Genomic DNA, 21,774 nt, shown 5'->3' with positions numbered 1-21,774 from the left:
TGAAAAGATAGGCAAAGATCTACCCTTAAAAACAGCACCAGGCCCAGACAGTTTTACCAGACACTAGGGGAAGAAACAATACTTATTATATAAATTGATCATGATAATGGAAAACTATTAAAAACCACCTAATAATATTATGAGGCAATGAGAGCAACAAATATTATTAAGATTAAGTGAAATAACCCCTTCAAGGCAAATGAAAGAGTATTTGGTACATAAAAATAATCCATAAAAGTTAGATATTATGAGCCAGAATATAGATTTCAAAGTAGAGAGGTAATTGGGATAAGAAACTGCAATACAAGGAGTTATTAAGTGTAAGGTTAAGATTTGAATTCTAGTTTATTGTGCCCAAAGCCTGTGAAATTTCAAGAAATTATTTCTTTAAAGTTAGAAAATATTATTTTCTAAAATAAATATGATACTTACAATCCCATTGTACATACCTATTTCTTTTCTTCAAGGCTTTTTTTCCTGCCCGTGCAGAAGTTGTCCTCAAAGCTACAGCCAGACTCCAGATGATTGCTGTTTCACTGGAGATCATGCCATTGCTTCCTCAAAATTAAATTATCTTTTCAGAGAACACCATATTTGGGGAATTTATTTCTCCAGGATGTGTAAACCAATTATTTATAGCCTTTCTTAGAGATTTTCTATCTCCATTAACTCACATACCATGTTTTGGCATCGTTCCCTTTCACATATGCTCCTTCTCCACAATTTATTCTTTCGTATTCTAAGCCAAAGGGTTAAGGAATAATACGTGCTTAGTGTGACAAGACGATGAAAGGGGAAGGCAGGAAGATGAACTTCTTACCCTTTTGGGGTTTTGACCCCATATTTAGAAACAAACAAAGATATGAGGAATAAAGGGCAGCAAACAATTTTATTGGCTCCAATTTTACTGCCAGTGTGCATTAACAAAGTAGTCTATACCTGAAAGACCTTATGGGGGTCCAGATTTTCAACTTACTAGCATTTTCTTTTTGACATCCTGCTTTCCATTGCTAACCTTAATATACAGCTCTCTTAGGTAGGGTCTTTCATTTTTTATACTATTATCGCTGTGAGACCTTTTTCTGTTTTTTATTTGTACTTTCCACTTAGATTGTCTCTCTGGTCCCACGGCTCTGAATACCACATATATATGATGATTCTCAAAAGTTTATCTCTAGTTCAGGATCCTTCCTTGAGCTCCACACATGTATCCATTGCTTTCCCAACATTTACACTTAAATGTCAAATAGGAATCTTAACATGTTCAATACAAAACTTTTGCTTCTTGCTACTCCTCTCTCCCCTGCTCCACCAATTTGCTCCTGCTGTTTCCCAGCTCAGTCTATGGAGTCAGTTTATTGCTCAGGCCCCAAATCTAGGATTTGTACCTGATTCCTCTCTTCCCCATATTCCCTACATGTAATCCATCAGCAAGCTTTTTTTTTTTTTTTTTGCACTTCCTACAAAGTACATTCCAAATACCACCACTTAACACCTCTACTGCTACCACGTTAGTCCAAGCTACCGTTATGTCTCCCCTGAATTCCTAACTTTTTCTTGCTTCCACTGTTGTCCCCTTACTACCCCTGAGGGTCTGTCTTCAACTAACTCTAGTGGCAATGAGGACTGCCAGACACTTTCCAGCCAGCTATGCCTCCAGTGTCTAATTCTTAGACTTGGAATTACAGGATAGGTCTGGCTATCTTTGGCTTCTTGGGGGAAAATTTCTAAATCCAGAAGGCACTGGTTTTTCTCCCGGCTGAGTTTGGGAGCCAGGAAAGACCCAGAATGGAACCAACTCTTCCTGTTTTACCCAAAACAAGTCGATACACTTTGGGGATTCCTTCTCAGGCTAGGAACCTTCTGAGTGTTCTGAAATGGGCCTGGACTCTTGTAGAAGCTCCCGTGGTCCCCAAATGAATTTAGGGCTCATCCTAAAGAGGCTGGAAGGTGAGAAACGACCACTCTCCTCACACCCAGTTTCCTGTTCAGCTCCGTAACTGTCTACTCTGAAGAGTTGTGCTTAGGTCTGGAACAGACCTGGGGATTACAGGATGGGTCCAAGAGCTTCTCAGATGAAGCTCTAAACTTCTAAGATGAAGCCTCGATAGGTCCAACAGGCCCTGGGTGTTGTCCCTGCTGAGTCTGAGGGCGAAGGAAGGGAAACCCCACCTTCCTCCTCTCTCCCAGCCAGCTGCATCAATCCCCTCTGGGCCCTTGTTCTCAGTCCTGGAAACTTGTCTTCCGGGATAGGACAGGGCTTGGACCCTTGAGGGAGAAGTTCCATGGTTCCCAAATGCATTTCAGAGCAGCCCGTGAAGAGTCTGGGGGCTCCCTGCCCACAGGCCTGCAGGTTCTGCCGGCCCGGGGTCCCTTTCTGGCTCTTGATGGTGGTGGAACCAGCAAGGAAGTCATCAGGGCTTGACTGGACAGCCGTCTCGTACTCTCCACCTGCTCCCTCCCTGCTGCTACCACCGCCTCCAGCCGCCTTTATTCTTGGGGTCTCGCCCAGACGGCCAGCGATCCTCCCCTTCCGGTGGTCCCCTTAACCAGGCCTCCGCGGAAGCCACCGCCAGCCGCAAACTCCCGCGCGCCCCGCGCCTCCCGGCAGCACCTGCGCTAGGCGGCAGCTGAGGCTGCAACCACAACAGGCGCCCATGGGGTGGCGCCGCCGCCAGGTCCGCGAGCGGGATCGAGCCCTCCCTCAATCCCCCCTGACCTACGAAGGGGTTTCTCAGCTGCGCGGTTCCGCTGCACCACCCGGCTCATTCGGGAGTCGGGTTCTCACACCTGCTGGCCCGAGCAAACAGTTACGTCAGATATGAAGGAGCAGCCCCCGAGTTGGGTGCTTTTTTTGGGTACCGGGGCGAATCTGACACTCACGACCCCTTTCTCTCCTCTACCCGCCCGCCGCCTCTGCCGCCGACCTGACCAGAGCTAATTTCTTGCCCCGGCCGGCTCTGGGGAAACAAGTATTTCTCACAGGGCTCTGGGGGGAGGCTGCAGAAAGCTTGCACCCCGCCAGCCTCCGCGCCGCTGGGTCCGAGCGCACTGGCGGTTGCGGCTTCTGTGGAGAGCTAAGGTCGCAATGTGCACAGGAGACCACAGGGTGGCGCCAGCGGCCTTCCGTGGGATACGCACAACGCCGCCTCCGCGTCGGATCCGAGAGCTACCGCCATGGCCTGTCCATCCGGGAGCCCGGTTCTAGCCAGTAACTGTGGAGCTAAAAAAGTGTATTAATGACCGTTGGTAAGTAGCTGATTTACAATAGAATCTACTAACACGTCCCAGTTAGGAAGAGAAATGACTGATGAGTGATAACAAGCAGATTTGCAACCAAGTAAAAATATAAATATGGATTTACGCTATCTAGTACACCCCCCCTTTTTTCTGGAAAAGTTAATGAAACAATCCCTTCTAAATTGTTACAGAAAATGGAAAACACACCAATTTACCTTCAATACATTCCTTTTACTTGAAGATATAATGTTGATCTGCTAGAAGTAAAAGGACTTTTCAGGTTTTTTTGAAATCATGCAGACTGTTCAGCTGAGAAACAGACTGAGTCATGGATGAATGAGATCAACCTCTTTACTGAGGATGGTGATAATGCAGGAAGACTGCTCTTTGAAGTTAGTTGATATTTCCTAGCATGCTTTTTGCATATCACTCTTTGTGATGGCATTTATGCTGTTCTCACAATATTTCCAGCTTCTTGCCTTAGCTTACTTTAGGATTTTACATCCTCTTTGTGTTTGGGTGGAGCTATATAACCAGTTCTGACCGGTGAGTTGGAAGTGGGAGTGTTGCGTGTCACTTCTGGGCTGGAGCATTTAATTTCTGGTTTGAGATGCTCCAGAACTCTTTTTCACTCTGGCACAACAACTGGCCTTCTTCCTCCCTCTCAGTTGACCCTAGTGTAATATAAACAACAAAACTTTGTTGGTGTAAGGTGCTGAGATTTTGGAGTTGTTTGAGCCTTAACATACCCTAGCCTATTCTTATACAGCCTAATTCATAGATGAATAGACCAGGTATAGAGCTGTGCATGTTTGTTGTCCTAGATAAGGTGCGGTTGTTATCAGTATTTCTTTTTTTTTTTTTTTTTTTTTTTAGTATTTCTTACTTACAATTTCTTTGCCTTGCTCTCAGAAGACTTTCACCTCAGAGCCAAGCATTTTTTTTTTAAATAACAGAGCAAGAGGCAAGGTCTTTAAATAAAAATTGTCATGAAATTTGCCCTACTTCTCTACAGTATACTAGGACTCAGAACATCTCAACATGGGCTAACATATCCATTTCTAATACCTCACTTTGCCCCTAACACCCATAAGTATAAAATAGAGAAAGACACAAAAACTTACCTCTGGTTTATAGTTCCTTTGTCTCTTTGGTACACTCAGAGATTTTTTTTTTTTTTATTCCCAGGGTAGTGTATCATGATTTGGGATGGGTGAGATATATGCCTTTCTTTTGTAAACTGGGAGAAGGGTGAGTGGGAAAGAGGAGGTGGAAAATGTGAACCAGCTTCAAGCATTTACAACGGGCATGTTCTTAGGCTGCACAATGTAATGAAAGAGTGCTTATGGAAGTTGATGTTTGGGGGTTGATTCCCTTAAACTATCATTGCCAATGTACCTGTTAGAACATCTTTATATATCCCTGTGGGTTCATACACTCTTGGGGGACACCTATGCCGGTGAGTAAAGCAATCCATATGTGTGACAATAGGGAGTGGTGGTGATTGTAGAATAAACTGCTGTATGGTGCTTGTTTCACCAGTGTTGAATAAAATCTTATTGACCCATTTCTTGATTCTACAAATAAAATTAGCAGGCTTGCATTTTGCTTCTAGTGTTAACTAGCGAAATTGCAAATCCTGACCTTAAAATGCAAGCCTTCATAATTCATAAAAGTACGATTAGAAACAAATGAAGATGTTCCCTCTCCCTTACAGACAGAGGGAGAGAGAACATTTTGCATCATAAACCAGCTCAAAAAATCTGATTTGATAAGGTTTTAAACCAAAAACATTCACAGGAATATCAAGCTTATTCTCCTGTGCACAGTGGAGCCGTGGTGCATATTTTCTGATGTTAACAACTTGTTTTGTTCTCTGTTAAAATAAATGTGTCCCTAGAAGTGTTATTTGAACAGTCTTATAAGACTCCAAAGACTTTATAAATTGTTGCAGTGGCATACAAAATGCTCAGATTGGACTTTCTGGAAGCAGAGGCTGAGACAGAGTTTAGGGTACAAGGTGATTATTAGGGATGAACCCTTGTGAAAGGAAGAATGAGGACATAGGATTGGGCAGAGGAAGAAATCAGACTGCAGTGAAGGCCTGACAGCCTTGATCGACCTGCTGAGGAGCTCTGGAGCAAATACTACTCCTGATAATTTGTTTGAAAAAGGCAAGGTGCAATAGTGTGTATATTATGCTAACATTTGTGTACAAAGGGAGAGAGAGGGAAGGATGTCTCCCTTTATTTGCCTATAAAAGCATAAAAATCTCTGAGATGACAGAAAACAACCAATAGTAATTATCTTTTGGAAAGGACATTAGGAGGTGCTATAGACTGAATATTTGTGTTTCCTCCCAAATTCATATGTTGGAATCTAGTTCCCAAAGTAATGGTATTAGGAGGTGGGGCCGTTGGTGAGTGTTGATTGAGTCATGAAGGTGGAGCTCTCATGAGTGGTATTAGTGCCCTTATAGAAGAGACCCCAGACAGCACCCTCTGCATGTGAGAACACAAAAAGAAGATAGTCATCTGTAGATCAGGAATTGAGCTCTTACCAGCCACCAAATCTGTAGCCACCTTGATCTTGGACTTCCCAGCCTCCAGATCTGTGAGAAATAAATTTCTGTTGTGTCCAAGTGACCCAGCCTATGGTATTATTTTATAGCAGCCCAAACAGACTAAGACAGAGGGCTAGGAGTCCAAGATGGAAGGAGATTTTTTTAAAAATTTTTTTATTTTTTGCTTTATAACAAATTTAATCAGTTATACATATACATATGTTCCCATATCCCCTCTCTTTTGCGTCTCCCTCCCACCCTCCCTATCCCACCCCTCCAGGCGGTCACAAGCACCGAGCTGATCTCCCTGTGCTATGCGGCTGCTTCCCCGCTAGCTATCTACCTTACGTTTGGTAGTGTATATATGTCCATGCCGCTGTTTCACTTTGTCACAGCTTACCCTTCCCCCTCCCCATATCCTCAAGTCCACTCTCTAGTAGGTCTGTGTCTTTATTCCTGTCTTACCCCTATGTTCTTCATGACATTTTTTTCCTTAAATTCCATATATATGTGTCAGCATACAGTATTTGTCTTTCTCTTTCTCACTTACTTCACTCTGTATGACAGGCTCTAGGTCCATCCACCTCATTACAAATAGCTCAATTTCGTTTCTTTTTATGGCTGAGTAATATTCCATTGTATATATGTGCCACATCTTCTTTACCCATTCATCCGATGTTGGACACTTAGGTTGTTTCCATCTCCGGGCTATTGTAAATAGGGCTGCTATGAACATTTTGGTACATGTCTCTTTTTGAATTATGGTTTTCTCAGGGTATATGCCCAGTAGTGGGATTGCTGGGTCATATGGTAGTTCTATTTGTAGTTTTTTAAGGAATGGAAGGAGATTTTTAACTGTATATGTTTTTTGTACATTTTGGATTTGACCATATATTCAAAAAGAAAAACAAAAACATTCTTAAAAATACATAATGTGATGTTAAATGTTCAATAACTGTTCTCAGCTATTCTGAAAAGAGCATTGTGTTAAAAACATGTAAGACCTTGATTTGTCCTGATGATACTAAGATGATGGATAGTTTTGTTTAAATATTAAGTTTTAAAAGATTTAAGTAATATTATTAGAATTTTTGTTCTTATGATGGTAAAAGACCAATTAAGCTTGTTTAACAAGATACATCTGATTATAAATCTTGAACATATAACCATGCATTAAGTTATCATTAGTGGACAAGATGGTGGTCAGATGAATTTGTTGCACATAATCTGGAGCCTAAACTTGGTTTTCAATGCATTTACTGAAGGGGATTCGTAAAACATACTTCTCATAGCCTCCAGTAAGTAAAAGCTGCTACCAGCTTTTACAAAAGCACTTCTGGCTTTCCCTGGATGCTAGTTCACACAGCAGAGGAGACTTCAAGAATCAGAGGCATTTTGGAGAACTGCCTGCAGGTGGCATCTGGAGTATGCAGAGGGGGCACAGCACTGACATGGTGGCACACAAAGCACAAGAAACAGAATGGCTCTCTTCCAGTGATCATGCCTGCTCCAAAGGCTGGGGGGAGCAGCCATTTCTGACTTTTTTCAGCTGTGCCCCTCCCTGCAAACTGAAAAACTGGTGTAAAGATTCAGGTTAATTAGTGCATTGTCTTTGTGCCAGAAACAAATTGGATTTAGTGATTCAAAAAATGAGACCATGAGGTAAAGTTTCCCTGTGGGTACCTGTTAATTTGTCTCTAGAGCAGACCTAGAGAACCTTTCACTTTCCTTCCCATGGTTTTCTGGTCCCACCATGGAGTCTACCACCCCCACCCCAGCCCACATACACAGGCTTTCCCCAAAGGTGGAGTATGGTGAGCAAAGAAGGGATCAGGGATCCTTTGGGCCTCTCTCCTCAATGGATCCTGTGATTTCTGTGTGTTTCCACACACTGGATGGAATAAAAATAAAGAGGATTGAGCTCTTAGATAGGGCAAGTGCCAGGGAGAGGGCACTCAACCCCTGTAGGGAAACAGGGGGGCTGGACACTCACCTGGAGAAAGGAGGAGGTGGTACCAGGCCTTGACCAGACGCAGCACCAAGGCTTGGGGAACTGGAAGGTAGGCCTCAATTTGGGGGACCCCAAGAACCTATTTCCGGCACAGCTATATGCCAGAAATAAGGGTAAATGGAGGTGCAAATTGTTCAATCAAGAAACTGAATTAATCAAATCAATTATTAAAGTATATTAAAGTACATATGAGAAAATACTCTGACAAAGATACAAGTGTAGAAAAATCTGGAGAGGAAGCACAGAAGAAAAGCATGGGGAAGGAGGAAGTACTTCCTGATGCGTTAGCAATGACTGGCTCCATTACAGTTTACCCCAGGTCTATATCCATGCCTTCCCCCAACCTCCTGTCCCCAGGGAGCCCTTTTCCTGAAATTCTATCCACCCAGTATGGGTAGGATATAACTGTCTCCTCTGAGTGTGACTGTCACTCCTGCTTCAATTCCCAATTCCTTAGGCTGGAGTCTTCTACAAAGAGTTCCTCTATAGAGGGCCTTTGGGCCTCTTTCCTATGGAACTAATTCCCTGCAATTCTTCTCATTTCTGTTTCCCCAGTCTATAAGGTCAAACATGGGAAATCAATAAAGCTCCTACTATAATATATGACCATTTCTTTTAATACAAATGTTGGAGTTGTTGCATTTATATTGAGATGATGATTGTACTTTTTCTTTTTTTTTTTGGAACATCTTTATTGGAGTATAATTGCTTTACAATGTTGTATTAGTTTCTGCCGTATAACAAAGTGAATCAGCTATATGTATACATATATCCCAATATCTCCTCCCTCTTGTGTCTCCCTCCCACCTTCCCTATCCCACGTCACTAGGTGGTAACAAAACAGAGCTCATCTCCCTGTGCGATGCAGCTGCTTCCCACTGGCCATCTGTTTCACATTTGGTAGTGTATATATGTCAATGCCACTCTCTCACTTCGTCCCAGCTTTCCCTTCCCCCGCCCGTGTCCTCAAGTCCATTCTCTACATCTGTCTCTTTATTCCTGTCCTGCCCCTATGTTCGTTAGAACCATTTATTTTTTTTAGATTCCATATGTATGTGTTAGCATACGGTATTTGTTTTCCTCTTTCTGACTTACTTCACTCTGTATGACAGACTCAAGGTCCATCCACCTCACTACAAATAACTCAATTTCATTTCTTTTTATGGCTGAGTAATATTCCATTGTATATATGTGCCATATCTTCTTTATCCGTTCAACTATCGATGGACACTTATGTTGCTTCCATGTCCTGGCTATTGTAAATAATGCTGCAAAGATCATTGTGGTACTTCTCTCTTTTTGAATTATGCTCTTCTCAGGATATATGCCCAGTAGTGGGATTGCTGGGTCAAATCGTAGTTCTATTTTTAGTTTTTTAAGGCACCTCCACACTGTTCTCCATAGTGGCTGTATCAATTTACATTCCCACAACAGTGCAAGAGGGTTCCCTTTTCTCCACACCCTCTCCAGCATTTATTGTTTGTAGATTTTTTGATGATGTCCATTCTGACCGGTGTGAGGTGATACCTCATTGTAGTTTTGATTTGCATTTCTCTAATGATTAGTGATGTTGAGCATCCTTTCATGTGTTTGTTGGCAATCTGTATATCTTCATTGGAGAAATGTCTATTTAGGTCTTCTGCCCATTTTTTGGATTGGGTTGGTTCTTTTTTTGATATTGAGCTGCATGAACTACTTGTGTATTTTGGAGATTAATCATTTTTCAGTTGCTTTGTTTGCAAATATTTTCTCCCACACTGAGGGTTGTCTTTTTGTGTTGTTTATGGTTTCCTTTGCTGTGCAAAAGGTTTTAAGTTTCATTAGGTCACATTTGTTTATTTTTGTTTTTATTTCCATTTCTCTAGGAGGTGGGTCAAAAAGGATCTTGCTGTGATTTATGTCACAGAGTGTTCTGCCTATGTTTTCCTCTAAGAGTTTTATAGTGTCTGGCATTACATTTAGGTCTTTAATACATTTTGAGTTTATTTTTGTATATGGTGTTAGGGAGTGTTCTAATTTCATTCTTTTACATGTAGCTGTCCAATTTTCCCAGCACCACTTATTGAAGAGGCTGTCTTTTCTCCATTGTATATTCCTGCCTCCTTTATCAAAGAAAAGGTGACCACATGTGCATGGGTTTATCTCTGGGTTTTCTATCCTGTTCCATTGATCTATATTTCTGTTTTTGTGCCAGTACCATACTGTCTTGATTACTGTAGCTTTGTAGTATAGTCTGAAGTCTGGGAGCTTGGTTCCTCCAGCTCTGTTTTTCTTTCTCAAGATTGCTTTGGCTATTCAGGGTCTTTTGTGTTTCCATACAAATTCTGAAGTTTTTTGTTCTAGTTCTGTGAAAAATGCCATTGGTAGTTTGATAGGGATTGCACTGAATCTGTAGATTGCTTTAGGTAGTAGAGTCATTTTCACAGTGTTGATTCTTCCAACCCAAGGCATGGTATACCTCTCCATCTGTTTGTATTGTCTTTAATTTCTTTCATCAGTGTATTATAGTTTTCTGCATACAGGTCTTTTGTCTCCTTAGGTAGGTTTATTCCTAGGTATTTTATTCTTTTTGTTGCAGTGGTAAATGGGAGTGTTTCCTTAATTTCTCTTTCAGATTTTTCATCATTAGTGTATAGGAATGTAAGTGATTTCTGTGCATTAATTTTGTGTCCTGTTACTTTACCAAATTCATCGATTAGCTCTAGTAGTTTTCTGGTAGTATCTTTAGGATTCTCTATGTATAGTATCATGTCATCTGCAAACAGTGACAGTTTTACTTCTTTTAGGATTTGGATTCCTTTTATTTCTTTTTCTTCTCTGATTGCTGTGGCTAAAACTTCCAAAACTATGTTGAATAATAGCGGTGAGAGTGGGCAACCTTGTCCTGTTCCTGATCTTAGAGGAAATGGTTTCAGTTTTTCACCATTGAGAACGATGTTGGCTGTGGGTTTGTCATATATGGCCTTTATTATGTTGAGGTAGTTTCCCTCTATGCCTACTTTCTTGAGAGTTTTTATCATAAATGGGTGTTGAATTTTGTCAAAAGCTTTTTCTGTATCTACTGAGATGATCATATGGTTTTTAATCCTTTGATTTGTTAATATGGTGTATCACATTGACTGATTTGTGTATATGGAAGAATCCTTGCATTCCTGGGATAAACCCCACTTGATCATGGTGTATGATCCTTTTAATGAGCTGTTGGATTTTGCTGGCTAGTATTTTGTTGATGATTTTTTGTTCATCAGTGATACTGGGCTGTAGTTTTATTTGTGACATCTTTTTCTGGTTTTGGTATCAGGGTGATGGTGGCCTTGTAGAATGTGTTTGGGAGTGTTCCTCCCTCTGCTATATTTTGGAAGAGTTTGAGGATAGGTGTTAGCTCTTCTCTAAATGTTTGATAGAATTCGCCTGTGAAGCCATCTGGTCCTGGGCTTTTTTCTGTTGGAAGATTTTTAATCACAGTTTCAATTTCAGTGCTTGTGATTGGTCTGTTTATATTTTCTATTTCTTCCTGGTTTAGTCTCAGAAGGTTGTGCTTTTCTAAGAATTTGTCCATTTCTTCCACGTTGTCCATTTTATTGGCATATAGTTGCTTGTAGTAATCTCTCATGATCCTTTGTATTTCTGCAGAGTCAGTTGTTACTTCTTTTTCATTTCTAAATCTGTGGATTTGAGTCTTCTCCGTTTTTTTCTTGACGAATCTGGCTAATGGTTTATCAATTTTATTTATCTTCTCAAAGAACCAGCTTTTAGTTTTATTGATCTTTGCTATTGTTTCCTTCATTTCCTTTTCATTTATTTCTGATCTGATCTTTATGATTTCTTTCCTTCTGCTAACGTTGGGGTTTGTTCTTCTTTCTCTAATTACTTTAGGTGTAAGGTTAGGTTGTTTATTTGAGATTTTTCTTGTTTCTTGAAGTAGGATTGTATTGCTATAAGTATCCCTCTTAGAACTGCTTTTGCTGCATCCTATAGGTTTTGGGTCATCATGTTTTCATTGTCATTTGTTTCTAGGTATTTTTTATTTCCTCTTTGATTTCTCCAATGATCTCTTGTTTATTAAATAGTGTATTGTTTAGCCTCCATGTGTTTGTATTTTTTACAGTTTTTTCCCTGTAATTGATATCTAGTCTCATAGTGTTGTGGTCAGAAAAGATACTTGATACGATTTCAATTTTCTTAAATTTACCAAGGCTTGATTTGTGACCCAAGGTATAGTCTATCCTGGAGAATGTTCCATGAGTACTTGAGAAGAAAGTGTATTCTGTTGTTTTTGGATGGAATGTCCTATAAATATCAATTAAGTCCATCTTGTTTAGTATCATTTAAAGCTTGTGTTTCCTTATTTATTTTCATTTTGGATGATCTGTCCATTGGTGAAAGTGGGGTATTAAAGTCTCCTATTATTGTGTTACTGTTGATTTCCCCTTTTATAGCTGTTAGCATTTGCCTTATGTATTGAGGTGCTCCTATGCTGGGTGCATAAATATTTACAATTGTTATTTCTTCTTCTTGGATTGATCCCTTGATCATTATGTAGTGTTCTTCTTTGTCTCTTGTAATAGTCTTTATTTTAAAGTCTATTTTGTCTGATATGAGAATTGCTACTCCAGCTTTCTTTTGATTTCCATTTGCATGGAATATCTTTTTCCATCCCATCACTTTCAGTCTGTATGTGTCCCTAGGTCTGAAGTCGGTCTCTTGTAGACAGCATATATACGGGTGTTGTTTTTGTATCCATTCAGCAAGTTTATGTCTTTTGGTTGGAGCATTTAATCCATTTACACTTAAGGTAATTATCGATATGTATGTTCCTATTACCATTTTCTTAATTGTTTGGGGTTTGTTTTTGTAGATCTTTTCCTTCTCGTGTTCCCTGCCTAGAGAAGTTCCTTTAGCATTTGTTGTAAAGCTGGTTTGGTGGTTCTGAATTCTCTTAACTTTTGCTTGTCTGTAAAGATTTTAATTTCTCTGTTGAATCTGAATGAGATCCTTGCTGCATAGTCATCTTGGTTGTAGGTTTTCCCCTTTCATCACTTTAAGTATGTCCTGCCACTCCCTTCTGGCTTGCAGAGTTTCTGCTAAAAGATCAGCTGTTAACCTTATGGGGATTCCCTTGTATGTTATTTGTTGTTTTTCCCTTGCTGCTTTTAATATTTTTTTCTTTGTATTTAATTTTTGACAGTTTGAGTAATATGTGTCTTGGCGTGTTTCTCCTTGGATTTATCCTGTATGGGACTCTCTGTGCTTGCTGGACTTGATTGACTATTTCCTTTCCCATATTAGGGAAGTTTTCAACTATAATCTCTTCAAATATTTTCTCACTCCCGTTCTTTTTCCCTTCTTCTTCTGGGACCCCTATAATTCGAATGTTCGTGTGTTTAATATTGTCCCAGGGGTCTCTGAGACTGTCCTCAATTCTTTGCATTCTTTTTTCTTTATTCTGCTCCACAGCAGTTATTTCCACTATTTTATGTTCCAGGTCACTTATCCATTCTTCTGCCTCAGTTATTCTGCTATTGATTCATTCCTTCTAGAGAATTTTAAATTTCATTTATTGTTTTGTTCATCATTGTTTGTTTGCTCTTTAGTGCTTCTAGGTCCTTGTTAAACGTTTCTTGTATTTTCTCCATTCTATTTCCAAGATTTTGGATCATCTTTACTATCATTACTCTGAGCTCCTTTTCAGGTAGACTGCCTTTTTCCTCTTCATTTGTTTGGTCTGGTGGGTTTTTACTTTGCTTCTTCATCTGCTGCATATTTCTCTTCTTCTCATTTTGTTTAACTTACTCTGTTTGGGGTCTCCTTTTCACAGGCTGCTGGTTCGTAGTTCCCATTGTTCTTGGTGTCTGCCCCCAGTGGGTGAGGTTGGTTCAGTGGCTTGTGTAGGCTTCCTGGTGGAAGGGACCGATGCCTGTGTTCTGGTGGATGGGGGCTGGATATTGTCTTTCTGATGGGTAGGGCCATGTCTGGTGGTGTGTTTTGGGGCGTCTGTGAACTTAGTATGATTTTAGGCAGCCTCTCTGCTAATGGGTGGTGTTGTGTTCCTGTCCTGCTAGCTGTTTGGCATAGGGTGTCCAGCACTGTAGCTTGCTGGTCTTTGAGTGGAGCTGGGTCTTAGCGTTGAGACGGAGATCTCTGGGCGAGCTCTCGCCTATTGATATTATGTGGGGCTGGGAGGTCTCTGGTGGTCCAATGTCCTGAACTCGGCTCTACCTCAGAGGCTGAGGCCTGACACCAGGCCAGAGCACCAAGACCCTGTCGGCCACACGGCTCAGAAGAAAAGGGAGAAAAAAACGAAAGAAAAAAAATTTTTTAATAATAATAAATTTTAAAAAACTGTTAAAATAAAAAAAAATTTTAAAGAGAGCAACCAAACCAATAAACAAATCCACCAATGAAAACAAGTGCTAAAAACTATACTAAGATAAACATAAAAATCAAAAACAAATCAGTTGCAGATAGCAAACCCCAAGTCTACAGTTGCTCCCGAAGTCCACAGCCTCAATTTTGGGATGATTTGTTGTCTAATCAGGTATTCCACAGATGCAGGGTACATCAGGTTGATTGTGGGGATTTAATCTGCTGCTCCTGAGGCTGCTGGCAGAGATTTCCCTTTCTCTTCTTTGTTCACACAGCTCCTGGTGTTCAGATTTGGTTTTGGCCCCGCCTCTGCATGTAGATCACCCTCAGCCATCTGTTCCCGCCCAGACAGGACAGGGTTAAAGCAGTGGCTGATTAGGGTGCTCTGGCTCACTCAGGCCTGGGGGAGGGAGGGGTACAGTAGTTATAATTGCAACGCGGGGCTGGCTTGACATTGCAACAGCCTGAGGCACGCTGTGTGTTCTCCCAGGGAAGTTGTCCCTGGATCATGGGACCCTGGCAGTGGTGGGCTGCACAGGCTCCCAGGGGTGTGTGGATAGTGACCTATGCTTATACACAGAATTCTTGGTGGCTGCAGCAGCAGCATCAGCGTTTCATGCACGTCTCTTAGGTCTGAGCTGATAGCCGCGGCTCGCATCCATCTCTGGAGCTCATTTAGGTGGTGCTCTGCCTTCTGTGGGCACACAGGGAAGGAATCCCATCTCCTCACGCACCCCAAAACAATGGTCTCTTGGCCTCTTAGGCAGTTCCAGACTTTTTCCTGGACTCCCTCCCAGCTAGCTGTGGCACACTAGCCCCCTTCAGGCTGTGTTCACACAGCCAATCCCAGTCCTCTCCCTGGGATCTGACCTCCGAAGCCCTAGCCTCAGCTCTGAGATCCCGCCTGCCCCGACGGGTGAGGAGACAAGCCTCTCAGGTTGGTGAGTGCTGGTCGGCACCGAACCTCACTGCAGGAATCTCTCTGCTTTTCCCTCTACACCCCTGTTGCTGCACTCTCCTCCATGGCTCCAAAGCTCCACCCCACCCCCCGTTCTTTTGTCTCTGTTTTTTCTTTTTTCTTTTGCCCTACCCAGGTACATGGGGATTTTCTTGCCTGTTGGGAAGTCTGAGGTCTTCTGCCAGCATTCACTAGGTGTCCTGTAGGAGTTGTTCCACATGTAGATGTATTTTTGATGTATTGTGGGGAGGAAGGTGATCTCCACGTCTTACTACTCTGCCATCTTGAAGGTCTCCTCTGTACTTTTCCTTAAGATGAAGGGGAGAAGAACATTCTCATTGTCCACAGACTAGTAAAGCAGTGGGCTAACATGCTTTTCCATCTGCTTCAAGTCCCAAGTTGCTTGAAGGTGCTTCTAGTTGCAGGGGGTGTGTTAAAGGTGAGTCCTGCCATGTGGAACCAGGACAGAGGCTGGGCAGGGACGCATCCTTGTTTGGCAGATAAGCTACATTTTTTTAAACCAAATAATCTAAGAATTATGTTGCTAGGTTTGTTTATACCCTTTCTTTTTTTCCCTAAGCTTTAGCAAAGTCTTATTCACATATTTCATTTTTTTCTCAGCTGTGTTATAGAGTAACAGGAAAATATTTTGTCCAAGTGGAAGAGTAGTAGATCTTTAATCATCTATAAAATCAGAGGGTAAAATAACTCTCTGGAAGGAGCTGGGGCTTTATGATATCACTGCCCCTCCCCCATGTGCAGTGCCATACTTGGAGAGCTGGGTTTAATTTATTAAGGAAAGCAGTGGTTACATTCTGCCTTCCTATGGGGCAGGGGACTCGGACAGATAAGCAGGACCCCTGGTGTCTCTGTACACAGAGAGGTTATGAGAAAACCTCAAATGAAAGGGCAAAAATAATGCACTCATTTCTCATCATGAGTTACTTCCTTGTATCTCTGTAAGATGTATGGACGCCAGTGTGCTAAAGAGAAAAGCCATGAAAGGACGATCCTGAGCACCAAGAGGTGTGAGCTCTCTCATTCTCAGTCACTCAGAATCATTTGTGGATTATGTTTCCTCCTATACTAGTCCCTCTTGTCTCCCTCATATCCTCCCTCTCTTACTGTTTCCCTCTCTCCCTCTCATTCTGTCTTTCTCTGTTTTAATCTCTTACATATACACACACTTACCTTTCCACCCTGTCCCCAGAAATAAATTATTGCTCAGACTACCCTAATAGAATAATCAGAGTAGACTTGACTTCCAAGTTTTTAAAAAATTTCTTTAGAGTAGGTCTCACTTCAAATCATCGCTGATTACCAAATTTTCAAGTTTATCTCCATTGAAGTCACCTCATTTGTTTGCTTTATTTAAGAGTTAGATGCCATGGGACTCACAGTTCTAGTGTTTTTCAACTTTTGGACGTTTGTGCCCTGTGCTTATACACAGAGAAGAGGGGTAGGGACTGTCTAAATCTGTGGGTACCCACTGCACTGCTGCCACTGCCTACCCTCCCAGGGCCTCTCCTGGTGTGTCCTTTCTTGCAGTTCTTCTTGTTCCTGACATTTCAGCTCTTCTTCTAAATATCTATCATTTTGAAGGTAGGAAGTTACCTTCTTCCCATGATCAGAACCCAAAGAGATTTCTAAATTCCACTTTTTCTTTCTTTGTAGTTCCTTATGTATTATCATACAGAAAACAGTGTCCACCAAAAATATTATCCCTACTGCCAGATAGAAAAGGAAACGAAACTAGACAGGAGTTGGTAACTGGAGGCCTGCAAAAGAAAATGACAGAGAGTAAATGCTATTTAGAAACCAGAGGGATCTGGCTGAGTTATGTTTGGAAGAGAAGGTTGGTTGAGACCTGATATGTCTGTACCCAAGGCAGACACTGGTAATTTTAGGGGCAGGAGGGAGCTGATGGTAGCTCCAGCTGGGCTATATGGTTATAGACAGGCGGTGGGCTCCTCCTAAGAGCTTAACTGCCAGGGCCTTGCTGGTGGACTTACTCCCTAGTTTCAGAGACAACTGCTATTTCTATGCCATTTAATGACTAGAATTTAGGTTGAAGATAAACTTTTTTCCCCAAAAAGTCTTTGTTCTGGAGCTCACAATCCCTCCACCTCAGCCATATATAGACAGGCAAGTATTTATGTGCAATCCACAAAATCCCTATCTCGCTAATCTACGGTATGAGCTCCCTGAAGTAAAAACTGCACCCCAATGTCTTTATATCCCCATACCTATGACAACAGATAAGAGGAAGTCAGTATATTGTTGATTAGATTATTGGTGAGAGAGGAGGAGAGAGAGGGAGGGAAAGAAGGAGGAAGAGAGAGAGGAAAGAGAGGAGAGAGAGGAGAATGGGAGAAGGAGAAAGAGGGAGGGAGGGAGTGGGAGAGAGAGAAGGCAGGAGAAAATAAAGAAGGAAGGACAAAAGGACAGAAATAAATGGAAGAAGGAAAGAAAAGAAAGAAAAAGAAAGTGAAGGAAATTTAAGGAAGTTTACGAGGAGAATGCTGAAGTTTTGAATCAAGAGTGGAAAGACCTGTTCATGGTTTCTCCTAGCTGAGCTAGGAAAAAGGTGTCATGAGACCTCAATCCCATAGGAGATAAGGGAGCATCTCCTCATGTGCCAGTCAGTTCCCATCATTCTCACTCACCAAACACTTGAAGCTCCAACTCAGGGCGGTGCTTGATGACATTTCCATCTTCTGTGGTAGCCTCACACCAGTATAATCCGGAGTCTTCTTTTTTAGCAGGTAGTATCTGGTATCCAGAGGATATGTTCCTGCTCATCAGTGTCTTGCTTCCCATGTAGAAGGAGAAGTAAAGCTGCAAACCAGGCTTTTGTGGGAGCAACTTTGTTTCACAGCTCAGGTTTACCAGATTTCCCTCTAGGAGGGGGAATGACGAGGATGCTCTCAGCACTGGGGCTGGAAATAGCTCTAAAGAAAAAGTTGATAGGGATAGGGGGGCCTGCTTCAGTGTCAAGGTTTTGTGTTTGTTTGTTTGTTTTTTAATAGAAGATATATTCCCACCCCCTTTGGGAAACCTGCCCCTAGAGAATGCATCTATAAGACATAATTTTCCCTACTTCTAGCAGACAGTCATTCTTGGGGTTTCCTCATAGACATACTTACAGTTGACAGTTTACCCCTATTCTACTGGGGAGAACACGTCTACACAGTCCATGCTTCCCTGAATAGCCATGTTATTATATGACCATGCCCTTTGGTAATGGTTGACCAGGAGTGGACACTGACCCCTACACTAGCCAGTTCAGTGACTCATTACTTGTGTTTCTGCCTTAAAAGATAATCTGGGGGAATTCCCTGGCGGCCCAGTGGTTAGGACTCCTCGCTTCCACTGCAGGGGGTCCAGGTTCGATCCCTGGTCGGGGAACTAAGATCCCAAAAGTCACGCAGTGTGGCCAAATAAATAAATAAATACATACATAATCTGGGACAAGAATTTCTTTCCCATAGGAATGAACTATTTTTCAGACAGAAAAAAGTTGCTAGTGGTTATGAGTACTAAGATAAAAGGCCATGAGAGAGTAACAACAAGGGCCACATGCAAACTGGGACAGATGAAACTGCTTAGTTAGCAGATGTTCAGAGAGAAGTGGAACCAGAGAGGCCACGGGGTCCCTGAGAGATAGACAGGAAATATAACCACATCCTAATGTCTTCCTGGCTATGGAGCTTTTATGAGATTCCATTGAGTTATTTTCTAATAACTCTCCTACCTACCTTGAGTTAGTCACTACTCCTTGCAACTAAAATAAAATTGATGAAATGGATTCTCACTATGCCATGGCCTTGACATTAGCTGGCAACAAAACTGGCCAAGGAATGTCATTTTAATATTATAGCATAGCCTTCTAAAGTATGTGAGAACATGGCATAAAATCAGTTAATTTCAGGGCTACACTACCTAAGAGGTTACCAACACCTTCCCATTATATTTCCCTTCTTGAATTATAAATAACTGCATTACCTGTCTATCTATCTATCTATATGTAAAATATATACAAAATAGTATGTATTACTACATATTTGAATATACTCATCAGGTAATGTTATACAGTGGGCAATACATGACAGCATAAGCCAGCTACATCAATGTTAATAATGTAAGATGTGAAATCTTATTATTAAATTTTATTGTTATTATCACCATTATAGTACAATTTTTTATTAAGTTTCCTTTAGATAAATAACAATATAGAAAAATTAATGATCCAATAAAGAAATTTCCCTCCACTAATGTCCTCATCAAAATAGATAAAGTGGCCATCAAAATGAAAATTAAATTATGAAAGCAACACCTCTCTGGTTTTAAAAAGTCTGCTGTGGATATAAACTACTATATATAAAACAGATAAACAATAAGGTCCTACTGTATAGCACAGGGAACTATATTCAATATCCTATAATAAACCATAATGGAAAAGAACATGAAAAAGAATATGTATATATATGTATAACTGAATCACTTTGCTGTACACCAGAAACTAACACCACATTGTAAATCAACTACACTTCAACAACAACAAAAGTCTGCTGTGGTTCCAACCAGTCTTTGGTCTTCAGAAGCTGTTACTTTTATTTCTGGTGTCTATTTCTGCCAACACTTCCAAAGACAAATCTAGGGATCCTCTGATGTACCACGTTTGTGAAGTTCCTAAAGGTAAAGTACACCCATGAAACTATCCAAGCTACAGCTCCATATCCACAAAATTTAGAACCAGTGAGACCACTGCAAGCAAAAAGGCCAGGCTTACATTTTTTATTGCGACTTATCTTACCTGGAAGGGTGAACACCAAAACAGAAGAGAACAGAGAAAGAGTCTTGAATTCAAGTTTGCTGAAATACTAGGCAGTTCTTTTAGTTTGTCTCCTGTGGACTTAAAAGACTATGGGGAAATTGACTGTGAAGAGATTGATGGTAAATAAAGTTCAAAATCATATCTAAAATACTGATAATTTCTAGTGTTGGTTTTAAATGTGGGAGAGAAAATTGCCTCATACAATTTGGGGCATGTAATTGGATTTATACTTCGGTGGTGACCGCATATGGGAGTTTTAAATTCATACTACATTTCACCTACCTGTTCCACTTTCTGGAATGTGTTCTCGGTAAACAGTTAACCCCATGTCTCCTCCAGTCGTGGAAAAAACGAATGATAGCGGTTAGAAAATGCCAAACCTAGTAGGAAACAAAGCCTCCTTCCCTGACCAGGAATCAAACCCGGGCCGCAGCAGTGAGAGCACCGAATCCTAACCACTAGACCACCAGAGAACTGCAAATTGCGAGCTCTTCTCCTTGCTTCTGACTAGAGTGACCTTTTCCCTTTGCTCTGGAAGGCCTTGAGCCTTCCGGAAGGGTCACCCGTCGTTCCAGAAATCCTTTCCTAAGGTCGTTCCCTCCCTGCTTCGCCCAAAAAAGGAGCCCGCAGGTGACGCTCCGAGCGCCCGCGAGGCCAGCCGGGTCTGCAAGTCCCGAGCGAGTTGCCTCATCCTGGCAGCACCTCAGAACCGGTCTGGTGACGCGTCTTTGCGAGGTGGCTGCTTGTGGAGAGAAGGTCACCGGTGACCGGGGAGCGTGCGAGGGGCCCAGTGGAGGCGGGAGGGAATGTGCGCGGGGTGAGAAGGGGCCGCGCACCGAGACCCGGCATCTCCATCGTCCAAATGTACTCAGGCGGATGTAGCATTGGAGACGGCTTGGATGGAAAACGCTTTTAAATCAGGCTCCAAGGCCCTGAACTGGATTCCGGATCTTCCCCATACAACCTGCTGCACCTGCAGTTTTCTTACCTTAGTTGAGGGCAACTCCATCCTTCGTGTGCTCACGCCAAAAAGCTTGATGCCGGTCTTTCACAATCCACAACCTAATCAGTTAAGAAATAGTTTTTCCTTTCTGATTAATTGCGCACTTTGATCCACACAATCTTGGTCTGATTTTGGCCCTTGACTCTCCTGATAAAGGCGCGGAAATCGATTCAACTCGCAACGCTCGGTCCGCTAAGACTTCAGGGTTTGAGACCTTTAACCTCGGGAGCGTGGGGTCGGGCCGCGGTTGAGACTTTTCTTGGCTCCGCCGGTACAAATCGGCCTCTTCCGGGCCTGTCCTCGAGGCCCGGGGGCAGGGCCGGGCCGCCTCAGCGGGGCCCCTCTTGACGGGTCGGGACCCCACACCTCGCGTGGCGCCGGCGGAGAAGCTTCCGGCGGTGTTGATTCAATTTGCCCGCGGTCTGTGAGACGCAGGGGCGCGGTGCGCGCGGGCGCACGAGGCGACTTCGTGGTTCTCGTGCACCCGCTGCCTTCCCGGCTCCTCTCGTTCTTCCTCACGGGCAGTAACGTCCGGGCAGGAAGAGACCTGTAGGAGAGAAAGGCAGCCTCTGCTTTAAGTCCTGTCCACTCAGGATCCAAAAACGGTCCTGAAGAGACAGAGGGAGAGGTGAAAACAGATTAAGAGAAAGGAAGAAATCCCATGCGAATTCCTCATCTAAACGCACCCTGAAATTGAAGTCGGCGTCCGCAGCGACCCGGTCCTCCCGGCGCTGGTGAAGGAAAGTCGAGTTCCCGTGGGCAGCTGGAGCCAAAGCTGACAACTGGCCAGGCGGCC

At 42.3% G+C, this 21,774-nt stretch overlaps 1 protein-coding gene across 1 annotated transcript; it reads right to left on the bottom strand.

The window, feature by feature from the left end:
- Nucleotides 1-2,979: 2,979 nt before the first annotated feature.
- FCGR1A (Fc gamma receptor Ia) lies at nt 2,980-20,303 on the bottom strand. The gene is made up of 4 exons (XM_060120159.1): nt 20,258-20,303; nt 17,805-18,089; nt 16,650-16,865; nt 2,980-3,182 (listed from the first exon to the last, which is right to left on the bottom strand). The coding sequence occupies exons 1-4, from the start codon at nt 20,301-20,303 to the stop codon at nt 2,980-2,982; spliced, it is 750 nt and encodes a 249-aa protein (XP_059976142.1).
- Between the last annotated feature and the right edge of the window lie 1,471 nt (nt 20,304-21,774).

The sequence above is a fragment of the Mesoplodon densirostris genome, chromosome 2, assembly GCF_025265405.1.
Source record: "Mesoplodon densirostris isolate mMesDen1 chromosome 2, mMesDen1 primary haplotype, whole genome shotgun sequence".
In the NCBI taxonomy this organism is placed as follows: Eukaryota; Metazoa; Chordata; class Mammalia; order Artiodactyla; family Ziphiidae; genus Mesoplodon; species Mesoplodon densirostris.
Note: the sequence above shows the minus strand (reverse complement) of the source record. Positions and strands in the feature narration are given on the sequence as shown.

Coding starts and splice junctions, on each gene's coding strand:
- FCGR1A (XM_060120159.1), bottom strand. CDS start 20,303: ATGGGGTTAACTGTTTACCGAGAACACATTCCAGAAAGTGGAACAG. Junction 16,866..17,804: donor GTTGGAGCTTCAAGTGTTTG/GTGAGTGAGAAT, acceptor TCTATCTGGCAG/TAGGGATAATATTTTTGGTG. Junction 3,183..16,649: donor CCAGGAGAGGCCCTGGGAGG/GTAGGCAGTGGC, acceptor CCGGATGGACAG/GCCATGGCGGTAGCTCTCGG.